Source organism: Neolamprologus multifasciatus, chromosome 22 (assembly GCF_963576455.1).
Source record: "Neolamprologus multifasciatus chromosome 22, fNeoMul1.2, whole genome shotgun sequence".
NCBI classification, from domain to species: domain Eukaryota; kingdom Metazoa; phylum Chordata; class Actinopteri; order Cichliformes; family Cichlidae; genus Neolamprologus; species Neolamprologus multifasciatus.
Window position 1 is genome coordinate 16,730,698 of NC_140459.1, and position 23,722 is coordinate 16,754,419.

At 44.1% G+C, this 23,722-nt stretch overlaps 1 protein-coding gene across 4 annotated transcripts in view; it reads left to right on the plus strand.

Moving 5' to 3' along the window:
- The window catches only part of jarid2b (jumonji and AT-rich interaction domain containing 2b), a 105,314-nt gene that overhangs the window by 28,641 nt on the left and 52,951 nt on the right, over positions 1–23,722 (plus strand). For 2 of the 4 annotated variants that reach the window (XM_085147587.1, XM_085147586.1), the window contains one exon: positions 19,944–20,070. In XM_085147587.1, coding sequence (XP_085003713.1) covers positions 19,944–20,070 — 127 coding nt within the window. Of the gene's footprint in view, positions 18,902–19,943; positions 20,071–23,722 lie in introns of those variants that run through there. The other 2 variants (XM_085147583.1, XM_085147584.1) reach the window with 2 other exon arrangements.

The following is a 23,722-nucleotide window of genomic DNA, read 5'->3' on the forward strand; positions in this document are numbered from 1 at the left end:
TGTAATTTTAGTTAACAAATGTAACTGAAGGACAAGTCAGGACAAAGGCTTCTACTTTCTTTTTCCACTCACACATATTTAGCCTAGAGCCAGCAAATGAAAACGTGCGACAAATGTTCTACTTTTGTTTTAGCCGCTTCACCTCGTCTCTGCTTCAGTCTTACTTTAATGTAAGTTGACAGCTGCGCTAAAAAGAGAAAGGGGAAGGACAGGCTGGTAGAGGTGGTGAGAATCTGAGAGGTGGTGAGACAGCATCTTGAGCTGATTCCATATTTCTGATGTCTTTAGCGTGTTGTTTTTTTCTTCTTCTTCTATTTCGAAAGCAGCACAAAAAGCAGAGTTCAAATTGATTGCAAGTGGCGTGCAATTACGCCCTTGTATTTTGTCTGCTTCTCTGTACCGCTCTCTCCCCCTCCCCCTCCTCCTCTTTTTCCAATCCCTCGGTTATAAACGGCGGAGAAGAAATAAAACTGGCAAAAGGTTTCGCTGAGCAGCTACAGGAAAACGATTGTGAGCATTTGCTAACAGATCATCAGCTTAAATTAAATGGTACATTTTATGAGAGCTCTGTAAATCACGCAGCCCTGCTCAGGACGTTTTAAAAACACAAGCTTTGCTTTAAATGGTACGTTGGGTACAATTTAAGGTACTTACGCTTACGGCAGCTTATTTCTTGGAAGTGCTAAAAGGCGGGTGGAAAAACCACTGAGCCAGAAGTATTTTTTGACTAAAGGAGACTGGACCCTCATGATATAAATGTGTGTATCTGCTGTTGTCACTGTCAACAGACCGTTATATCGCACATCTGTGTGTGTGTGTGTGTGTGTGTGTGTGTGTACGACAGAGACGTTAATCCGGCCAGAAAGCAACAGCTGACCAGCACTTTTCACATGCATCAGCTTCAACTTTCTATTCTCTCCCTCGTCTCCTGTGCATGTGTTTGTCTTGGTAGCTGCAGCACAGGACCTTAAAAGCCCCGTGTTGTTCTCACTCTGTCGGCTGATTTTATGTGACAGGTGCAGTCCTCCAGGCGGGATAGAGCTTGAGCTTTTTTCTAAAAATTTTTTATTAAAGCACATGAATCAATTAAGAGCCGCGGCGCTCGCAGCTGACGCGCATGCACGCTCTTCATCACTGCATGTAGAACCCTCAGCAGGAAAAGAGCTGATGTTAATAATGAGCAGAGCAGGACTGGCTGGTATCAAGACGGGGCGTGTCGCGAGCAGCTGGGTGGGTGTCAGTTTCCAGGCTGGAGCGATAAGGCGAGGCGGTTTGGTCGATACTGTGGGTCTGCGTCACAAATGCAGTTTGGCAAGAAGGGCAGGCAACACAGGAATGGCTCATTTCTGCATAAAACTCTTGAGTGATTCACATTCAAATAACCGTCTTGAGCCGATGCTGAGAAAAAGGCTTTATCAGTGCTTGGAGAAGTTACTACAAAGCGGGCCGCTTAATGCGGTTGTGAACTTCCAATGGAAACATGCTGGCAAAATAAACCCCAGCTGAGTGCTGCGCGCCTGTTCATTCCCATCGTTTTCACCCGTTTCAGACCTCTTTGTTGTTCCCTAACGGCAAAGTCAGGCCTCAGCTGTAACGTGGAGGGTTTCTCCTCTGTTGTGTATGTGGAAACAATTTAAGTGTCAGTTTGAAATTTCTCCCCGCTTGGAGGGAAAGCATTTTAAGTGAAGAAGTGAAATATTCCAAATAAATGTACCTAATTCACATTGCTTGTACATTAACAGGTCACAGCAAGCAGAGCACACACACACACACACACACACTCCAACCCTTTTCCTCCTTCTCCTTCCTCCCCCCGGCCTGCCGAGAGTCTGTGGCAGGTTAATAAAATAAACATACATCTACCAGTGGCAGTGGCAGGCATGTCAGGCTCCCTTAGCTGTCATCAGCTGTGTGTGTTTGTGTGTTTTGATGTGTGTTTGTGTGAGGTTTTTTTTCCCCCCTCTTGCACAGGCTGTCACTTTTAGCTGGGATGTCAAAGCTCTCTCTCTCTCTTTCTATGTGTACCCCCTCCCAAAGCACATTGCAGCCCATATGGGGGCAAGCATTAGCTTAGCACACTGTGTACCAGACCAGCTAATGGCTGCTCATCACTGAGGGGATATTGTCCAGTTCTACTCTCTGGTTAAATGGTACATGTTCCTGTGGGAAAGCGATGTCCTTGATAGTTGTGAATGGTCAGAATACATCTATAGACCAGTATCAATTGCTTGTGTGTTTGTGTGCGTCTGTGTGTTTTCACGTTCATGTTTTAATGCTGTTTATACTTGTACATTTGACACGTCAATATAGTCTTGGTTTAATGACCATTAGAGATTCTGGGGTTTTCCAAGGGTTAGTTAGCTACACGTGTGACAGATGTGCAACATCTTGTCTTTTTGTGAATATGGCCAAACATGCATTTTTATGGCCTTCTAATAGTCTAAATATCTTCAGACTTTTCTCAAAGAGATCGACACTTATGACACCGAAACTTAGGAAGACTTTAAGATTTTTCTCTATTTGTTTCCTTGCCATGAAACAATTTGAGTACTAAAGAAATAAAGTAATATTTAATTAATTAAATCATAAATGAAATGCAGACCTGAAATGCAGGTCTGTGCCAGATCTGTGGCGAATTGGTCCAGGTTTACTACGCCTAGTTATTCATTTTCTTCAAAGATTAACTAGTGCTTAAGTAAGTGTGTGTGTGTGTGTGTGTGTGTGTGTGTGTGTGTGTGTGTGTGTGTGTGTGTGTGTGTGTGTGTGTGTGTGTGTCCTCTAAAGGCTTTGTGGTGTAGGCCAAGCACAACACAGCTGCCCACCCACCCAATCTCTCTTGCTCTCTCTCTCTCTTTCTCTCGCTCTTTGAAGTTTGTCCCAGTCCAGTAGAGTGGTACAGGGTCAGGATGGAGAGGAGGATTAACGAGGCCCCTGGTATAGACGGATGAAAGGATGGTGGGATGAATGGTCTTTATGAAGTGTTAGATGAGAGGAGGGAAGGCCAGGTGACGATGGCCAGTAGACTCTGGGTCTGAAGCAGACGCTGTGATTGAGAGCCCAGATCTAAGGTTTAGATTAAAGACAGGATCAGTCCCTGGCAGCACTGATATCAGCACACCCGACGCCCCTCTCGGTGGCCTGTATTTACAGTAGTGTTTAATGTTTCTTTTTCACCGCCGGCTGCCGGGGGAAGGACGCACCAGAGACGCGTCGGTAGTTCGGAGTCTAAATTAGAATGTAACTCGTGTCTGCTCCCTCAGAGGTGATGGGCGCTGAGCGAGAGGATGATTGTGCCTCCTTTCGCCAGGAAGTTTTGACTTGTGTGCCGCCGGCCTCGTATTGGCCACACACGGCGAGGTTTTCTCTGATTTCTGGATCAGGCTTGTTATCCACAAAAGAAATTCTCTGCTTTAGCATGCCACCCACCCCTATGGATTGTGTTCTCGCCACCGGCGCTTACGCGTGCGCACTGAGCAGATGTGTGTTAGCGAGCGCACACGTGCCGCCACGTTGAAGAGTCCCCACCTTGCAGAGCCGTGCAGCATTAAACAGACAATGATGGATGTACAGTATGATTGTTTATTTTGCCTCGCTGTCGGTGATGGATGAAGATTTGTGCGGATTTGAAAATGTGGGTGAAATATGGTGAGGAGTAGAAAGAGGAGGGGGGAGCTGTTTTAAAAATCAACTTCCCCAGGGAGAGAAACGCCAGCAGGGCCTATAGGACAACCTTCCCTCATACCCTCACCTTGTCTGAAATTAAATGCCCCCTCCCCCTTCCAGCAGTGCAGCAATAATTCAGCAATCACAATTTTATCACTGCCCTGTGGGACTGTCAACAATTATCTCCCCCCCCTCCTGTGGTGCATATTGTTTATATCAAAGAAACCAGCTGATTGTGCATATCGAGGAAAAGCCTTTTAATATTGGTCAGCCTGGTTTTTAAAGATGAACAAACGCCACTAAACAGGCCTCATCCTTTTGCTTTATCATCCAACGCTCGCAGAGGTGTACGATCCACCCGGAAAGGCGCGCCACGTCTCCTTGAAATCATAAAAGATATCCACATTATATTTATCAGCTCTGAATTCCTTCATCCTTACAGGCCACCGCGTACAAAACTTCCTCTGTCTGCTGATGACAGCATCTGAGCAGCAAGACATTTCTAACACCCTCTTCAGTTACCGTCTCCCCCAAGAGGCCAAAAAGGAACCAGGGTGAATGAATAGAAAGGGAAACTCGAGACACAATGCCTACCTGTCCTCGCTCCCTCCTTTTTCTGCTACCAACTCCCCTGTGGCATCGCTTCATTTCCTCTTTTTTTTCTCTTCTTTTTGCTGGCAGAAACTGTCTGACTCTTACGATTGCTTTCACACGGGCAGATGGCTCGAACGGGAGATTCTCCAGCTCAGACTAAAAACAAAACTGAACCCCAAACCCCCCCGATCTTCTCTGTGCTAATACATTTCTTTGTTTTGCTTTTTTCCCCTCCTTTAAATTTTTTTATTTTTTTTACTCATAACAACAGACGCTTTGTTAGTCAGCCAGTTTTTGCAAACCAGGCTTTCCCTTTTTCCTTTTCTCTCATCTTCTTCCTCCCTTTCCTCCTCTCACGCCACGTGGCCAGGACGGCTCAGCGATTCCAGCACGCATTTGAAGACAAAAGACGACAATTTGCTGCGTCTCTCTTGCTTTTAAGCACCGGCAGTTTGAGCACGTTGCACATCAGTAATGAGGCAGAGGTTCGGTGCCAGGTGAAAGTTTGCAGCTGCGATCTAAAATTGTGCCAAGCGTGCTGCGGTAGCCACAGTGTTCACATTCAGAGCATGACTTGAAAATATTGATTATTATGCTGTGACCAGCTGGAACCTGAAGAGATTAATAAAGATTACACTTTAAGCTTTACTGAATGCATTTTCTGAATGCAAGTTCAGATCTGTGGTTTGAACGACTGTAATACTAAGTTGTTTAATATGAACGATTGGAAAGGAGTCCCAATTTCACCTTGCATTTGGAAATAAGAACCATGTGATCAAAACCCCCTTGCAGGCAGAGGATTTGCTCCCCCATCAGCAACTGAAAAGAACCTCTTTCTTTTCTCTGCCTGCTCTTCCACAGCACTTTGTCATGTAAAGAGGCCCTTATCTGCCTCTGGTTGGGGGTAAAGGGGCCAGAGAGGAATAGCTGGCCGGATCCCTGGGGCCACCAGAAATCGACGCATGTTAAATGAGTGACTGTGATTGACGGGTCCTTTTGAACAGAGTGACTGAGACCCACCCACTGACGTGACTGCCGAGAGGTCAACTTTAACCCCCACCTCTCTGGCCACCTGCTTGCCCTCGACCCTTGACCTTTTTAGCTGGACTTCTTTTTTTGTGGGATATGAAACCAGTGTGGCGCTTAAACTACACGTGGTCTTTGATTGATTGGATATTAGTTGCTTATCTCTGCTTTTGTTAATATTATAGCTTTAATTTCTTTCAGCATATCGACCATATGTTTACATTTTGTGGTTTCTGCCTAACCTTATGGTACCAATTTAAAAAAATGCATATAACTAAATGTTCCAGAAAATAAATTCTCATTTAGCCCAGGTACTCCACCTCTCACCCACCTAGGCGGGTCGCAGGGGGTGTGCTGTGCTGTCTGGTGCTGTGCTCGCCTCCTTGAGCGCTGCATTTGTTTAACCACGTCTCGTAAAACGCTGGCCAACAATGACAATTTAATGGACGAAACGAGGGCAGGGAAGTGAAGCGATTTCACAAGGTCTGATTTAATTTGCCTCATTCGGACTAAATTGGGGCACGGTGTTTGGGTAAATAAACAAGATGCATCTGGACTGCAATAAATAGAGTCAAGTGGCGAGAGGTTGTGTGAGTAGGAGGTTGCGTAGATTTTTCCATTCCCCTGTGAATGGCTCCAGATTGGTCACAGAGTGCTTTTGTAGCACTTTGCCATATTTATTTACGGCTTGCTCTCACCATTTCACTGCGTTTTATTTACTCTCCTTACTGTGTTAGATGTTTCAAAGTTTGTCGGGATTGAAGTATGAGATTGTTCTCACTCTGGTGCACTTCAGCCTACTTGCTGGATATCGCCGCTAATTAAGAATTTTCCAGGATAGTCACAGCTGCCTATTCTGTACGTTTCATGATTGAGTTGGTCTTTAATGTCAAATTCTGCAAAAATGTAATGGATGTATAGCATTTATCCTTTTTTTCATATGTGACTATATGTGGTTAATTCCTGAAGTACTTGCAAGTGTACGTCCAGTGCAAATCCCCCGTGTGTGCGTGTGTGTACATGACTTAATTGAGAAGCTAACAGACAGCGTTTCAACATATGCTTCCTCCCATTCCAAGTTTGTCTTTGATTACCTCACTAATGAGAAGAGGCAACAAACTAAAAGCAGGCCTTAACTATTGACTCATCAGAGCCTATGCATGTTTTTTCTCTGAATTGCTCAGCTGATGTCAGCCCCTCCCCCGATGCAATGCAAGCCTATGTGTGCACACGACATGCTCATTTCCATAAGGAAAATAGTTCGGTAGACTGGTTCAGAGCCAGAGAGTGATTATTTTTGTTAAATTGGGTAATTAACTTGCCACCCAGCTGGTATTTGTAGCTCATTCAAAATGGTTTGATTCATTTTTTTTCATTTAGCAGTATAACACTGCGAAAATAATAGTTGTTTATGAAATAATAGAGAAATTATTGGCGAGTCGTCAAAAATGCGACTAACTACACAAGGCTTGAATAAACACGTTGCTTGTAATCTGAATTGGATTTCTGCTAGCAGACGTTCAGGTTTCTTGGCAGATGGGGTACAGGATAGGATTTAATGTATTCCTCTTTGTAGGTGACAAGGCGTGTCCTTGTATGCTCTTGACTTGTATAGATTCTTTGAGTCATCTGTAAGCTATATTTGAATACATATGATTACCTACAGACAATTTTCTTTATGTGACTTTTATAGATAGCTTTTAGGCCTGCTTCTACTTCTTTTTGTTCCCCAGCTGTCCAGTTTCCTCAAATCCTTTTTAAGCACACACTGCACAACCATCCTGAAATATACTTGGAGCTTGAAATTCCCATAAGTCTGTGTTAAGTGCCTTAATAAACACAAATATGATCGGGTACAAGTACTGTCTCAAGAAAAATTTTGAAAGACCTTCAGAAAAGCCTGCAGAACTATTGCTCAAGACCACCTTTAAAAAAAATAAAGTACAGTAAGAAAGTCCTCTGGAGCAAAATATAAATAAATGAGGGGTGGTTTAAGAGGTTTTCACGGCGCTGTAGCTGATAGGATAAAGGGATGGATGCGCACCTTGTGGCCTTGACTGTGTGTGTGTGTGTGTGTGTGTGTGTGTGTGTGTGTGTGTGTGTGTGTGTGTGTGTGTACACACGTAGCAGGACACAGTTTGTCTGTAATGATCGAGACAAGCTCTTTTATAATGTGAGCCTTTAAGTCCTTCAGAGATGTGTGTGTGTGTGTGTGTGTGTGTGTGTGTGTGTGTGTGTGTGTGTACAGTGTCAAAAGAGCTGTGTTGCAATGGGCTTGTTAGCGAGATTGTCAGCCAGAGAGAGACTTGACCTTACATGGTCTGTACAAGCTATTCTGTTGTTGCTGTCATCAGCCCCACTCACGCTAGTGGAAAATGGGTCTCTTTACTTTGAAAAGCAGTCCTAGCATAGAGACTTTCTTTCTTCTCAGCTTTATGTTCAGCGGCATGTGATATCAGGCTAAAAAACGATCGGTGTCAGGTTGTTTTTCCCAAGACAAGCTTACTTTGCGTAGAGGTGAATTGCTAAATTGCTACAGTCTTTGTTGATTTAAAAAAAAGACTGTTTTTATTTATGTGTTGTTGTTTTGTTTTTTTTACTTTAAAGAAATCTTGTTAATGGTAGTGGTATTGTTGAGTACACCAGTGGGAAGTTGTATCTGCCAACCTTAGGAATTTGCACGTCCCTGTGAGAGAGTAAACAAGACCCCATCAGACGTCAAACCCAAAAGAAGAAAACCTCTCAGGGAAGCTTGCCCAAGCTTTTTATGAGTTGGTATGTTCCATGTAGGCCTGCAGTGTTTTTTGTTTTGTTTTTTTTAAATGGGACTTTGGATCTTTAGCCAATATTTTGTCATGTTCTCATCCCATCTCAGCTTGGTTTGTTTATGGTCTGGATCCTCACGCCACTTACCACTACAAGCAGCTACATGCAGGCTCCCGTAGCCACACACCCAGAGCATGTCTGTGAAGTTGGATACACAAAGTCAGACTAACCCTCAAGTGACTTACCCACAAGTGTGCACACGCATCAGGGCCAACAGAGGGCAACTCAGGACACACACTCACCCCACCTCCTGTCTGGCTTGCTCCTTTGCCTGCGCGGCCCCACCAGCCATCTGCCAACAGGCGGGTTAATATTGCTACCAGCTGCAGAGGGGGTGATGCCAACCAATGCCACCCGGCACCAGGCCCAGAGTGGCCACACAAGAGCTTCTCTTCTCTTCTCTTCTCTTCTCTTCTCTTCTCTTCTCTTCTCTTCTCTTCTCTTCTCTTCTCTTCTCTTCTCTTCTCTTCTCTTCTCTTCTCTTCTCTTCTCTTCTCTTCTCTTCTCTTCTGCAAAAGCACAGATCCAGGCCATTTCAGGACTGCCATCCATCTTAATAAATGACACTGGGCAGTGTATTACCTAGCATCGCAGCATGCAGTAACGGGGGGGTGCATGACAGACTAGCAAAGAAAAGCAGGCCTTCCATCACTGCTTTTGTTTTTTGTTTTTTTCCCCTCTTCTTGTTAGTTTGTCTCATCAAAACTGCTGCAAAAAACTCAACTTATCCTTGTATGACTATAGAGGTTTGCATAAGGATGCTGAGCAAGGGTTTCAAGGTAAACATCGCTAAGGTTGTAGAGGGACCACTGTACACACACTCACAGTTTGGCACAGTATGTGATGCCTGTGCTGACTGAAACCGTTCTCGCACATGAACTTGAGGGAACTGAGAAGCTTCCTGACTAGCGCAAGAAAGCAGGACACTCACAGACTATTAATACAGACTGTTGCTTGCTGTGCAGAGCACAGGACAGTCAGGCCTTGCGCAGGCTTTGTACCAGGGAGTTGTCAGGTTTAAGATCCATGTGACTGCGTCGAACGTTTTCATTCTTGCGAGCCGTTTTTCACACATGCACTGCAGTGTGAAAAACGGCTCGAGTCAAAAAGGATGTAGCGCAGAGGGCGAGCCAAAAATCAGGGTGTTACATCATCGCTGGACGGTTTCCACTGTCTAAAAGTAATAACAGTAATTTTGTTTGTGGAACAGTTTTGTTTTCTAATACAGCAATTTCAAATGCATTAGGTGATTTCTGAGTGTCAACCAATGGCCCTTGATTTCACTGACGAGGCCCACTTAATCTTCAGCGGATGCAAAATACTATCTTTCAAAAAGATCTCTGAAAAGTAGGCAAGTTTCTAACCCCATTTTTTTTAACCCACAGGACTGCTTTTTTTCCTTTTTCTTTTTTAAATTTGAGAACAAAATGTCACAATACCTAAAAATGGTTTGTGTAGAGTGGCGAGTTTGAATGCGCACGAGCATTGAAGGTGTGAAAAAGGATATTTTAAGTCGCTTTTGTAGCTACAATGACCACATCCGACTTCATTGACCAGCCTGGGCCAAGGCTACCACTGTAGTGCACCAGCACACACAAACACAAGCTTTTTAAAGCCTGAATCGACTCAATTCACAACAAAAGGCGCTACCTTTTGAGCGTATTAGACGCTGGTTATTTTGGTTGGAAGAGATGCAAGAAGGGGCCTTGGAGATGAACAAAGCAGGGTCAGAGGTCATCCACATTTGTTGAATTTGAAGAGATGCAAGCAGAATTCAGATAATAAAACCTTAGTTGTCTCTGTGATCAGCAAGAGGTTCTTCTACTTCTACTACTACTTCTTCTTCTTCTACTACTTCTTTATTGGTATCGGTCTCATACCAAGTAAATACAGTGCCAGTATTGCTGATACCAATATCGATGCTTTTAACCTATAAAGGCAGCTTATGCAGGGGAGAGCAGTATGATGTATAGACTTGTTAATTTGCGAATTCTGAAAATATTTTAATAACCACTAAATCGCTGTAATCTTTCATTTTCACAATAATTAGCTAAGGCAAGTAAACACACCACAAAACTGTTATTTTGGAGACCTGGAATGTAAAAACGCCTCTCTTAAAAGCACTTTGTGTGAGCTTCTGATGTTTTACTGTGCTATAGGCTATAAATAAAACTGATGTGACATTTCCCCGAGTGCATCTTTGCAGCATTATTTATTTTTTAATTTCCAAAAGAATTTTATTAAACACAGTTCAGTGAACAGCCTACTGAACTTGGAGGATGGAAAGAGAGTATTGATCCTATCGCGCTAGTATCAATCACAATACCGATACCAGCGTTGGTATCGATACTTTCGATATCTGAGTCCCCCCCTCCTCCCCGACCTCCAGTATTCATCTGGGTTAATCTGACCCCTCTCTGGCAATACACACATCGTGTAACTTTTCATTTATGTGGGCAAGTCGTGCTCTCTTTCACACGCTCAATATCCTTTCAGTGCCACAGCTGTGGAAAGGTGGTGGTGGTGAGGGATTAATGTGTCTTTTCTAGTAAAAGCAGCTCACCGTGCCTGTGCAGAATAAGACCAAATGAGGTTCGTGCCTCGGGGTATGAGTTGTTGTTTTTGTTGTTTTTAAAGTAGACCCTGTTCTTGATGGCACTTGTGTGCTTCTTCCTGTCTGATTGTTTACAGCTTTACCGAACTGGATTCCAGATGTAATCCTGTGGTGCTCTCTCAGAGCGTGGCTATCTAAGGCTAACACGGAGAAAACAAAACAAAAAGTCTCCCTGAGGTGTTGCCCTCACAGCGGCTTGGTTTCCTGCAAAAGACGTCTTCCCCCAGTAGCAGACGGGTGCTGCATAAACTGACCAAAGGCTGGTGGTTTTCTGTGTATTCGTACGAGGCCTGTGAGCCTGCAGGCTGTTCCTGTCAGACGAGGCATGAGGCTAATGAGGTTACTCTGTTTCCTGTTTCTGCCTTCCTGTCCCCTCCTTGTTTGTAGGAGGGGGAGGGCTTCAACTCTGTGGCACGATATGTCTATACAGTCTAATATAGGCCTACAGTTTCTTCATGCATATGAGAATACCTCATGTGAATTTGCGTGCACGGGACATGCACATCAGACCGCAGCAAGCATTTAGCACCATTTGTCTCTAGCAGTATCATAAGAGCTCCTAACAGCGCTAGAATCTGTCAAATTAAAGCTGGCGGCTAGTAAAAGCTATGGGCTGCATCACTGCAGTTAAACGAATAAACCGAGGGAGTCGTGTTTCTGTCTGTCTGCTGTTTTTTTCAGTTTGTTTTGGTTACTCATCTTTGGCGACTTGCTCATGATCATCATCATGCCTAGTTAGTTTTTGACCCTAGAGAGCATTAAATCATTCGGAAAACCAATTATGAGAAACCAAATTTAGCACAAGCTTCTATACGATCAATCTTACGTGCACAAAACAAAGTGTCGTGATAGCCGGCAAGCAGCTGCGCGAAGAGGCTAACGAGTTAACTAAGATTCCACTCATCATTTTATAGGATTACTTTGGCCTGGAAGTTTTTTCTGTTCTCCTTTAAAGTCTGCGTCTGTAAAATCTTACAGCAATTTTCAAGAACTGTTCTGACTGCCTGATACCTTACCCATCCATCTGCTTTGCGGCCTCATACAATCTTACATCTTACGACACTTTCTTACCATATTTTCAATGATAAATGCACGCGATGGCTTTCTTAATCACGTACTCGGCAACTAGTGCCGCACATTCTGATCGGAACCTAAGAGCACATTTCCTTAGTTAATGAAGTAAGCTGTTGCCATTGATAAGAAGCCGTACCTAATGTCTGTGTGTTTGAAATGGAGCTCTGTTGGATGCGATCAGCAGCAGATTCTTCAGGGATCCTGGCGGAACAGCAGGGCGACGTAGCAGCCGCCGTGATGAATGGCAGCGTGTTGGGTAGCGCCGTTGATCAGAGCTTACTGCACGGGACCACAGTTGGAGAGCGTGCGTGTGTGTTTGTACACGTGTGGTGTACAGAAATGAGTTAAACCTCTGGTCAGCGGCATGCAGCCAAAGTGAAACTGATATTGTGACAGAGTTGGAGAGTAAATGCGTTGAATGAGGCTGTTATTATTATTAAATGAGAGCCATTTGTTGTGCAGTCTGTCAGATCAAAGAGGGAAAGTCTGCACACTGGTGTATATATACACGCGCGCACACAGTGTTTTTTTTCCTTTAATATTATATCTTAATGCACATTTCCTATCATGAGGCGTTTTGATGTGTTTTGGCCTATTGTAAGGCCAGACGTGGCTCAGCATGGCTCCGCCTACCAAATGTAACTTCACAGTATGAAGAATGTTCCTCATCTGAGCCCTAAAAGCCATGGCAACAAGGCTGTGAAGCCACTGCAAAGTTGATACCACGCCACTCCTTAAACATTTCACTTTATGAGAGACACTTAAAATTCCCTCATCAGCAGTTCTGCTGTCCTGTCTCAGCTTGGCGACAGTCAAAGCTTTGAGTGCAGGTTTTTTCTTTTTTAGGCTAATGCTCCTCCGGTGTGGTGTGGTATGACGTGCACCGAGTAGAAAACCTACAACTCCTTCCACATGCTGTTAGGAAGCATGAGTCTGTGTTCTAGGATATAGAAGAATTAGGCTAACGGCACAGAATTCAGAAGAGGCTTCACCTGCTCATGTAGCTGGTGCTGCTGGAATTTATGTAAGATTATGTGCTGTTTCTTCTTCTCTGCTTTTTCATGGTTGTTTGAGGGTCATTGGCACATGTCTTGTAGGAGTACAGGTACTTTTTTTGGCATGTTAATGTGGACTGAAGAAGATGCAGAAACGAGGTAAATTGCCCTCCATCCATGAGAAGCAACATTTTTATTTAGCGGGCTTAATGGAGATGCACACAGACACACATACAGGCTCTTCAAAGCTCTGTGACATTTATTTCTTTCAGTCAAATTAAGCTCGGTGTGTGTGTGTGTGTGTGTGTGTGTGTGTGTGTGTGTTTTTTTTTTAAAAGCTCCCACCCTCATTCCATCTCTCTCTCTCTCTCTCTCTCTCTCTCTCTCTCTCTCTCTCTCTCTCTCTCTCTCTCTGTCTCACACTCCGTGCTCCACTTTTACCAGCCTGATAGCATTTAATGCTCAACAGGGCTGAATAGCTCTGGCAGTCTGTCACTTACGTGCGCTCAGACTCAGACGGTGCGTGCGTGCGTGAATGTTGAAATGCAGACAGCTGATATGATTGACAGCGGGGAGACGCAGGAGGTTGGCGCGCGTCTCATACCGAGCCCGGCTCAGCACGAGCGGCCGTCGTGACCAGACGGAAGGCATTTTGTTCTCGTGGAGAAACGTTGATCTGCCGAATGTCGACAAAGTGACGTTCAACAGCATTTCTGCCCACGGGAAGATCTCGATTTTAAAGTCTTCACGTTATCACAGGAGGCATCTTGTAGTCTTTGTGCATTTGTTTCCTCTCTCTTATTCTGCAGATGGAAATACTCTGAAAGTGCTGGGGCTATCCCAGCATGACTAGTTTAAAGGGAAGAGGGAAGGCCCCTTTGGCTGTACAGATGTGCGTGTATGTGTGTGTGCACACAGACACACATTCCATTGCAGTGAGCTTGTGGTATAATGAGGCGATTATATAGGGCCCCTTGTCCCAGGCAACCCCCGAAACCTTGTTCCATTCGGCTATTCTCTGAGGTCCAAGCTGAGCTAAGCATCCGGTGTACTTGAAGCTGTAAGGGAAGTGGGGACCAGGATGTAGTTAGGATCGGAATGTAGATTTTCAACGCAAACACGTGCTTCATGCTTAAGGAAGCTGGCCTGGTTTTAGTTGATCTTGCTGATGTAGGATGATGACAAGTGGAATTATTAGGGAACAGCTGCCACTGTTTACACTCGACATTGGAAATAAGCTTCAGAAAGGCAAAATAAGTTTTCTAGCTTTTCTTTATTTTCTTTTTAAGTGAATCACTGTACTGCTTAGATATTGCATATGTATCCCTCACTCACAAGGAGTCCCGGCAGTACTCAGTCGGACATAATTTGAACCTTTTGCAGCCTCGTCAGTACTCCCATTGCCACTCTGTCGCTGGTTTTTGTCTTTTTAATGGGTTAAATGTTTCAGATCCAGAAACGCTTGGTCATGAGTGCGAGAGAGGCCCCAGTCATGTATTTGGGAATTAAATAATTGTTATCAACGTCATCTGCACTGCTTGTGAACCCTCAGCAGTCGAGTCCTTGCAGTCATCTGGGGACCATGTGTTAGTGGTAAGAAAGCTCAACATGTGCAGAAAGGAAAAGAGATGGGTAGTAGTGGTGTAGGGACCGTCCCCGACTACTGGAAAACAAAATCCCAGGCTCTGCTAAAATAACATTTCTCCTCCATCTATCTGTCCTGCTATTGCTCCGTCTGTGCTCCAACAGGAAATGTGTTAGAATAACAGATTTTTTTGGGCCAGTTTTGTAGAGCGGATCGCAGTTTGCGCATGGCCCACATTCCTCTGCTGTGACATCCGCACAGTCGGCAGCAGCACAGAGCTATTTATAGAACCGCTAGCTTGTACGCACGCACACCCACACTTGCACAGAAATGTATGCACAGGCAAGTGTGCGGATTTATACGTGCGGTAGACTGAAATGCTAACGAGTTGTGTTCATTCAGTAGTGGTGTCGCTTACATGTAGCTCTCTTGTGTTTTAGTTATTCATGAGTTGTATATCATCTTGATGATAAAAAGAGAAAGCACGTATTGGGTTTAATCATCTCTTGTGTAGCAGCACCAGGGATAAACAGTGAGTCTCTGTGTTAAAGGCAGCTTCTGTGTGTGCGTATTTTGCTTCATGCTGTAATAAGTAATTTCTCACACACACACACTTCTAAAAAAAAAGTACTTAACAAAACACTGGCAAAGTACAGCTTTGAGTTTTTGGCACTGGGGTATTTTTATACTGGTAATGAAATCAGACTGGGCTGGTGTTCAACATGCTTTTGTTGTGCGAAATGAATCCATTGTTTGCGTGTGATATTTTAATATGGGAGTTAAATATGGTCTCTGAGGAGATCTGTATTGTCACCGTTTATTCCCACTGAATGCTCAAGTCAGATTTTTTTTTTCTTCTCCCAACTTTTTGAGTGGATGCCCAGAAGATTCAGAGCCCCATCCTCCTCTCCAACTCTCTGCCCCTACCCTGGTGTCTTACACCACATTTAGAACATGTGTTCAGTCTCCATTCTGGGTTATTGGATTTGCCTGCTTTGCAGAGAGGAGCATTTGAACGGGGGCTGGACTTATGAAGTGGAACCGGCGCCACTTTTTATCCAGCTAATGAGCTGGTGCTGATGCAGCGATGGATGTAATCCTGCGCAGACTCTTGAGGGCTTATGCCTGGCACAGTGCAAGACTGCTTTTAAACATTTGCTCAGTTCTGTTTATACACCTGTGTTGACCGGGATTATTCGGTTGTTGGCAAAACTCTAGTTTTGCCTGGCTACTGCTGCCCACCTTTAAGATGGGCCCCAGTTATACTTTGAGCCGTTTAAGCCAGCTCCAGGATAATGTCAGGAAATGGAGCAGAAAAAGTATTTTAAGAAGCCGAGTGGTTAAGCTGTTTTTTCTTTCCTTTTAGAGCTGTACTTCATACTTAAATTGAGAGCAACATCACAGGACATAAGAGATGTAATGATCTTATATGACACACTTTTTCATGCGCATTATCCCTATGGATGCTTTAAACCTATCCGCCTGCATTTATGTGTATCTGTGTGTGTTTTGTAGGATGGCTTACCTGTGTATTACAAAAGAGTTGGGGGTGGGGTTGCTCGGTGACAGTAAGCGCACAATTATCCTGAGGCATCACTTGGTTATACATACGCACTGTGTGCACCGAAAAGGTCCCCGCGCTCATTAGTGGAATTCCACTAGCCTGGTGGGAGCTAGTTGTAGGGTAGATGTGTGTGTCAGTGCCAGGTAGCTCTGTGTAAAAGCGGTCTCTGAAGAGTTCTGGCAGTGCCTCACAAGCGCAGGCGCACACATACGTGCACACGCACGGTGTGCTGCGTTTGTCAGGGAAAGTGAGGTGCAGCTCGTTTTGGTTGTTTGAGTAGATGTTTCTCTTCTTCTCTCGTGCTAAGCTTGTCCTCTGGTAACACGATGTATATGGTTCTGGAGGGTTTCTGTAATGCTGACCAACATTTTGTCAAACACACACACACATATGCAGGCAGGTTCTTGTGATCAGAAGGCCCATTTTTGTCTCGGGTCAGAAAATGGCTGTAGAAACGTGTTTAATTGATCTCGTGCAGCTATGAGCAAGTATTGGGAAGTTTTAGGTTAGAGCAGTTGCAGCGGAGCACAGCTTTAACCGTCACTTTTTTCTTTTCGTTTCTCCCCTTGGTGAAAAGTCGGTCAGCATTTCTTCCCTGCATTTTTTTTCCCCCCAGTCTCGCATGTGTACACAGTGCAGGAAATATCTGTGGCAATCTGCCAACTACTGTGAGGAAACCACAGAGAAACAGAGAGGAAAAGAAATACAGATGAACTTTAAGGTCATTTTTTTTCTCCCAATGCAGCTGTGTCTGGTGTTTTTGTGTGTGTGTCGAGCCATAGAATCTGTATATGAGAGCATTTGTAACCCTGAGATATACTGTCAGTGCTGTGTGTGTGTGTGTGTGTGTGTGTGTGTGTGTGTGTGTGTGTGTGTGTGTGTGTGTGTGTGTGTGTGTGTGTGTGTGTGTGTGTGTGTGTGTGTGTGTGTGTACATTTGGCCTTCTGCCACACCATGGAGGGAAAGAGTGCTAGTGAGCTGTCTAGGTAATTGGTGCTTACCTGGCAGGCTTTTGCACACATGCACACACAGACACACTCGCATGCACACACAGTGAATGGATTAGATGACATTAACTACAGGAGAAAATGGCATAATTGAATACTTCCCACTATCTGTCTCTCTAGTGTGTGTGTGTGTGTGTGCGCGTGTGATCATGTGTGACAGTGTAATGAGTGACTGCACGTTACACCCCCAAAAAATACCCGATCACCCTCTGTCAGAGGCTGCGAAGCATCAGTGCACTGGGAGGTCTGCTTGCATGTGTGTGTGTGCACATGCGAGCGTGTGTGTGTGTGTGCACGTGCGAGCGTGTGTCTTGTATAAAGGCAGACATGGCTGTCACCCACCAGCTCCATCATGTGCAGACACTCAGGTTTTAATATTTGCCCACCTTTCCCCTCACCAGCTCTTGAGGCCTTTCCCCGAAGGGTCCCCGGGCAGACCTCAGAAATCAAAACAAAGGCAGGAGCTTATTTTTATCCACCGAAGAGACGGAAACAACAAAGAGAATCTTCAGTTTTGTCAGTGTTACAGTCGTATCAACAGAAAACACTCAAGATATCTCTGCAACCTTTTAATAAGATTTAAATTAGACACCATATCGCTGAAGTTGGCATCTGGCCTGTAATCCAACATTTGTACTGTGCTGGCTTATTTCTTTTTCCTTTTTAAATACAGTTGTGTAAAGGCAACCCACCACTTTCACACTATTTTCTGCTCCTTCCTATCATATCTTAGTTGCATGTTTGATTGTGTGTAGAGAACATTTCCGACCCCAGGAGTCGGAAACAACGGGCTTATTCACTCGCCTGTGGGAGAATCCATACCAGTAGGATAAGATTACATCGCTCTCTATCTTCCACGCACACAGAAGTACAGTTTGTGTTCCCACAGCTCGTCATCTTTACTTCATCTGCTTCTGTTTTTTCTTTCCTTTTTGGAACTTTTTATTTATTTATCTTTTAGAATTTGTTTTAATACTATCGTTGTTATCAGCAGTAAAACAGTTTGATATGAGTGTTATTATAAAAAAAAAAAATTTCTCGATGTGGAATTTTAAATATTTATTTTTAGAATAATGCACCCAGCCAACAATGATGCCACTGCAGTGTCCGCCAGCCACTTAGCAGAGCCAGCTCCAGTGGTCTGAGTCAACTGGATGAACAAACAGTGTGCACCCACACAAGTCTGCCTCTTTACATTTGACTCAGACAGAAGGAAATGTGCTTGCTGAGATGGGTCGACAAGACTAGAAATGTGGTTTTAATTCAGATAATTAGCATACATTAGGTTTTTTTTGGTTACATAAAAGCAGCAAATGTTTTCTTTTCTGAGACTTAACAGCTGAAAACCACTCGCCCCATGACTTGAGTAGAGAAAAGCTATTTCCAGCTTCCATTATTTATTAATACCTCTTTGTTGTTGCGCATGTCCTAATCTCATTTCCTTTAGTCATTAGCGTTGTTCGACATCAAACACAGCTGTCAGAGCAATGAGTGTACGCAGCAAGGGAGGAAAGAAGTATGGTGATTGCTGTTGGACACTCACTAAAGACCCTTTTAAGAATGCTCTTTGCGCTGGAATATTTTTTCCAATAAGCCGTTAAAACTCTCAGTGCCAGCAATGAGTGTTTCCAATAACTTTCCCTCCATGTGCTGCACATTCGACCATCTTGTGTGTGTTGCCTAGACCGAGTCTGAATGGGTCATGTCTCGGAGAAGGATGTGTTGTGCGTGCGTGTGTGTGTGTGCATGTGTGACTCCTGGTGACCTCTTTTGACAATAACAACTTTTGTCTCGTTCTCACTGGGAGAGATTAGCAACGCATAAACTCGCAGTCCCATGATGCCTTTTTCATTTGCTTCCTACCTATTCATCGCTTTAATGCTCTCCGATCACGGTGTTGTGGGGAAAATGCGACCCCTTAATGTATTGTTATGCAAATGTGTTGCCCCGTGTGTAAGCTAATGCTATGTTATGCTAATAGTGTGTCATGCCAATGTCACTATGTAGTGAGAAATGTTGGGGAAGGATGCAATAAGAACAATATGGAAGGGAGTCCCCATTGTACTTGGATCTTTTTATTTGTTTTTTTCCCTCTCTTTACTAAATCTATCATAACTCCTCACACATTAGCACAGCCATCACCTAAAACTCGGATTATTTATCTGATGTTCTTCTTGATTTAGCTACATTTAGTTTGTATTGTAAGCTAACAGCTTTAACTGTCTCTCCACTCTGTTAGGTCATTGTTACATTGCTGGCTAACGCCATATTTTTAGCTAAATAATTTACAAGTTTCATAATTTTAGCTAATATTATTACAAATATCCACTGTGTCTTGCTAATACATTCATTTGTTTGTCCACAGTGTTAGCTAAAAATTTCAACTTTTACAAGTACTTTAATCAAACTAGCCGTTTTGTTCTGTTTTGACCATTAACTATCCGTTAACTATTCATAAAATAATTTAAAATTAGTTTTCAGTTTTCATTCTCTAATTGTAATAGCTTCTTCATAGTTTAGCTAAAAAAAAAACAGCAACATTTTTTCCTTAAGTAATTCCTTAATTCTTGGCCATTTTTGGAGTTTTTATGCTACATTGAATGTGCTGAGTAATTATGTGGTTATCTCTTCATAAAAATGTGAAAATGTACGGACTTTGACGTTAGTTTTAGATTTCTTTTGTTTTGAGACAAATCTAAGCCTGGCTGCCCTGTGAGCATTTCCTGATCTTGACCTAACACCGCACTACTTTGGAAGTTCTGTTGCCTTGCAAAAAGAAACAAAGGAAATGGCCTGGCATAAACAGCTGTCCGACTTACAAATAATGTCTTTTATTATGTTCTTGTCTGCCAAGTTTTTTTTTCTTTCCAAAACATGATGTGAACAGAAACAGAGTTAATGGTTACAAAAAATAGGGAAATGCACATTGCTTGTGGCTTTTCTCTGCGATGAGGGCTTACACTAATCCATTTTCACCCTCTTGATATCTTCACAGGATGACAGTGATGGGATCCCGTGGTCGGAGGAGCGGGTTATGCGAAAGGTGCTTTACCTCTCCCTAAAGGAGTTTAGGACTGCACAAAAACGGCAGCTGGATGGGGATGGAACCACAAACTCTAATGGTGGGTTTAAGTCCACCTCCTTAATGCTCTGAGGAGAGCATTAAGGAGATAAATGCAATACTGCATAGCTCATCTTTGCACTAATGTTTTCTTTTGTTTTTGTCTCTGGGTTGGGTGCTACAAAAGAGCAGATTGAGTAGATGTGTAGGTGTATACTGTACAGCAGTAATACTTTGCTGAATTAATCAGTGTTAAAGTGTGAAATAAGGTAAACTAGCCTATTCATCATCGTCATCAGCATTGAGTAAGTGATTATACAAATGCAAGTTTGCTGTATACTACAGATTAACCCTTAAGCACACAGGACTGGCTGTTTTGTTAATAGAATTGAGAACTCTTGGAGAACTGATTATCTTTCCCTGTAGGTTAAAACCTTTTGCAGGGACTTGCTGTGTTTCTACTGCAGGGACAAGGGTCTAAATAAAGGTCCAGATAAATGACTTAGATCCTCAAAATAACCCATCTGAAAATTCAAGGACTTGGGTTTGCTGAAACTGCTCTGCTCCAGTCCATTAGGTGGTAGTCATGCAAAAACAGTGGGAATAGGATAGAAAGTGAGGCACAGGTGACGCTTCTACACCACCTCCAAAGATCCCCAAACCTTTAAAAGGTACGAGTGCAAGAGCAGGGATGTTTTTAGTAGAAACACACAAAGTTCCTCCAAGGTTCCTACTCAAGGATAATGGTTCCTCTAGTGGAAAAATCCCGTTTGTGCTCTTTATGTAGCTGATGACTTTGCAAAGAGAGAAAAACAAATTAAACCAATTAGTGTTTACAGCTTTCCACAGTAAAAAGAAACTCTGCAGAAGGTGTGAGAAGCTGAAAACTGTCACGCTGTTGTGACAGAATCGGAGGCAAAGAATGGCTGCAGTCATGTTTTGAGGGGGGAAATGTCACAGTTGCTTGTTTTTTTTTTTGTTTGTTTGTTTTTTTGTTTCTGGTCACTGGGCCGTCTTTCGGGCCAGTGTCACATCCTCAAAGCTGAAAGCATTTCCCTCGTTTCTAAAAAAGTTGTTTGCGCATCAAACGCAGTGCCACACACAAGAAAACACGTGTATAGGTGTTGTTAATTCCACCTCCACTGTATAGCTTTACACATTTACACCCATCCTGAGATCAGGGCTCATTAAAACAGGAGCCTATCAGAAGCTTTAACTTGAGTTAATACCCGAAATTACTTACTAAAGACAGAAATCCAATCCCATGGTCGAAGCCTGCTCCAGAAACAGTTGAGGGAATTTGTGTGTTTTTAAAAAAAGAGAGGCTGAAACGACATGAGAAGAGTGAGTGCACAGGGGGGATGAACAGCTTGTTTTGAACCAACCTGCCACCATGTCTTTGTTTGACACTGGTGTTCCTACACACACATGCACTCACACACACACAAAAGCCCTTAGCCAGCCAACAGCGGTGATTTGAACTTCACACGTGCCTCAGAAGCTATTCTCAGTTGACATTAACACAACCCAGACGTGGAAAGAAAGAAACCAGGAGGAAAAAAAGAGCCTCTGAAAGTTCACGCCCAGTCTTCCAGCTCGGCAGAAAGAGAGACGGGCATAAACGGGGAGGTGGGAGCCTCTTTTGAAATGTAGCTTATTCCTTTTCCTCATTTCTTATTTTGGCCATTTTTCCTTTATTAAACACAAAGATTAAAAAAAAAAAAAATCCTTTAGTGTTTCTGTCCATAGTGGTTCTGAGTGCCACCCCTCCCTCCCCTCCTTGTGTGCCAGTACATCTCCGTGCGTCTGTCTGGCATCTCATAGCTGCCACTCCAGAGCTCCTCAGGGCCTTTTAAGCCACCGCGGGTAGCTGACCTTATCGCCTGAATAAAAATGACTCATTAGAAAGCGTTGGCAGCCTGTCGCACCGGGGGTAACGACAGCAGCCCACACTGACACAAAAGGGAGTCGGGCTGAATAGACGGGACCTGCTGTTTTAGAGCACCGTGGGTTAGCGAGGATTTGGAGGCAGTGCGAGCGGCACAGTTTCCTCTCTCGCACAGACATTGTGGTGAAACTGTCAGCCATTTTGGAGGATCACACTCAGCATGCACTACATCCTGAATGGGCAGCCCCTGCTGTTTTAGAGGACTGCGGGTTAGAGAGACTGGGCATATTTTGGGGCCAGACATGTGCCACACTTTTCAGCCTCATGCAGGCGTCGTCGTCTGTGTGGAAGTATCAGCCATTTTGGATAGGACATGGATGAAATGATGCAAGGCAGGAAATTCCTTGCTTATTTACTTAATTGACAAAAAAAATTAAAGAGCGAAATTTGTAAAACTGTGATTATTTAAGCGGAAAATGACAAACAGTCCATTTTCTTGGACTGGCATTTTCTTTTTAATCCCAATGACAGAACGCTGAAAAAAATCACGCTTTTCAGAGTGTTTTTGTCAATGGACGATTGAATTCATGTTATTTCAGATCTGATTGAAAGCGTGGCATCTGGTCGTCATCAAACCAAGCTTCTAAAGCAGCTTTTTGCCCCTACTTTGGGCATCTCTCCATCCCCATCCCCTCTCCCTTTCCTCTCTCCTCCCTCCTCCGTCACTGTGCAGCAGCAGCAGCTATCTATTTTAGAGGGAGGTGTGGCAGCCTGTCAATCAGCCGCACGTGTCGGTCTATCTCCCGCCCACCCCAGCCTTCTCCCTGTCCATAACCAGTAATCATGCCATTTCCCCAGCCACTTTACCTTTTGCTAGCTGGTAGCCGTCCGTCTGTGTCCATCACACTTCCTGCCTCTCGTGCCTCCTTCCCTGCATTATTTATCAAATAGCATTATGCCCTTCTGCATCCCAGCTTCTGCTCATTAATCCACGCATCGCAGCCACATTCTTTCTCTTTTTTTTTCTCCTTCCTACTTTTCCCTATCTCCTTCCATCCATTTGTCCTTCCGTTTGTCCCCCCCACCCCCCTCCTCCAACGCAGGGTTTCCATTACACATCAATAGGACTCTGGTTACTGCCTTCTCCGCGAGCTCCTGTCTCCTCTCTCCCGCCTGCTGCTCAATCTCCTCGATTATGTATCTCCACGCCCACAGTCCCCCTTTTTTCTCCCACAGCTCCTTTCATCTGTCTCCGTCTTTCTCGCCATCTACCTCCCGTTTCCATTTTGTCCTTCCTGTACTCTGCCCCTTCTGTCCCAAGTATCTACGATACCTGTCACCCTAACCCTCTCACCCTTTTCCCCGCCCCATTCTTCCACCATTTGCCACCCTTCAGTCTCCTCTTCTTCTGACTCGTCAAAGCTATCTCTCTGAAGCCACGTCCCTACCTCGCTATCTCGCTTACACCCACCCTTTCCTTTCCTCCCTCTCCATTTCCCGAGTGCTATTGATGGAGGAACTGGCTGCTGGCCAAATTCCAGGAGGCGCTGAAGAGAGGGCTCCCTGTTTGCCCATTTCTCTGACTGTCCCCCCTCTCTCTCGCTCTCTATTTTCTTTCTTTCCCCTTTCTTGTCTGGGTGCCAGTCACGACAACACGACTTGTTGTTCCTACCCGTTTTAATGCACATCATGGCCTTTCCCTCAGCTCTCAGTTTGCTGTCTCTCTGCTGTCTGTCTGCATTTTCCGTGCCGCCACCCGCTTTCACGTCCAGAGTGGCAGCCCGTGGCAGCTTGAAGCACTGTGTGGGACCTTTATTCTCTCTCT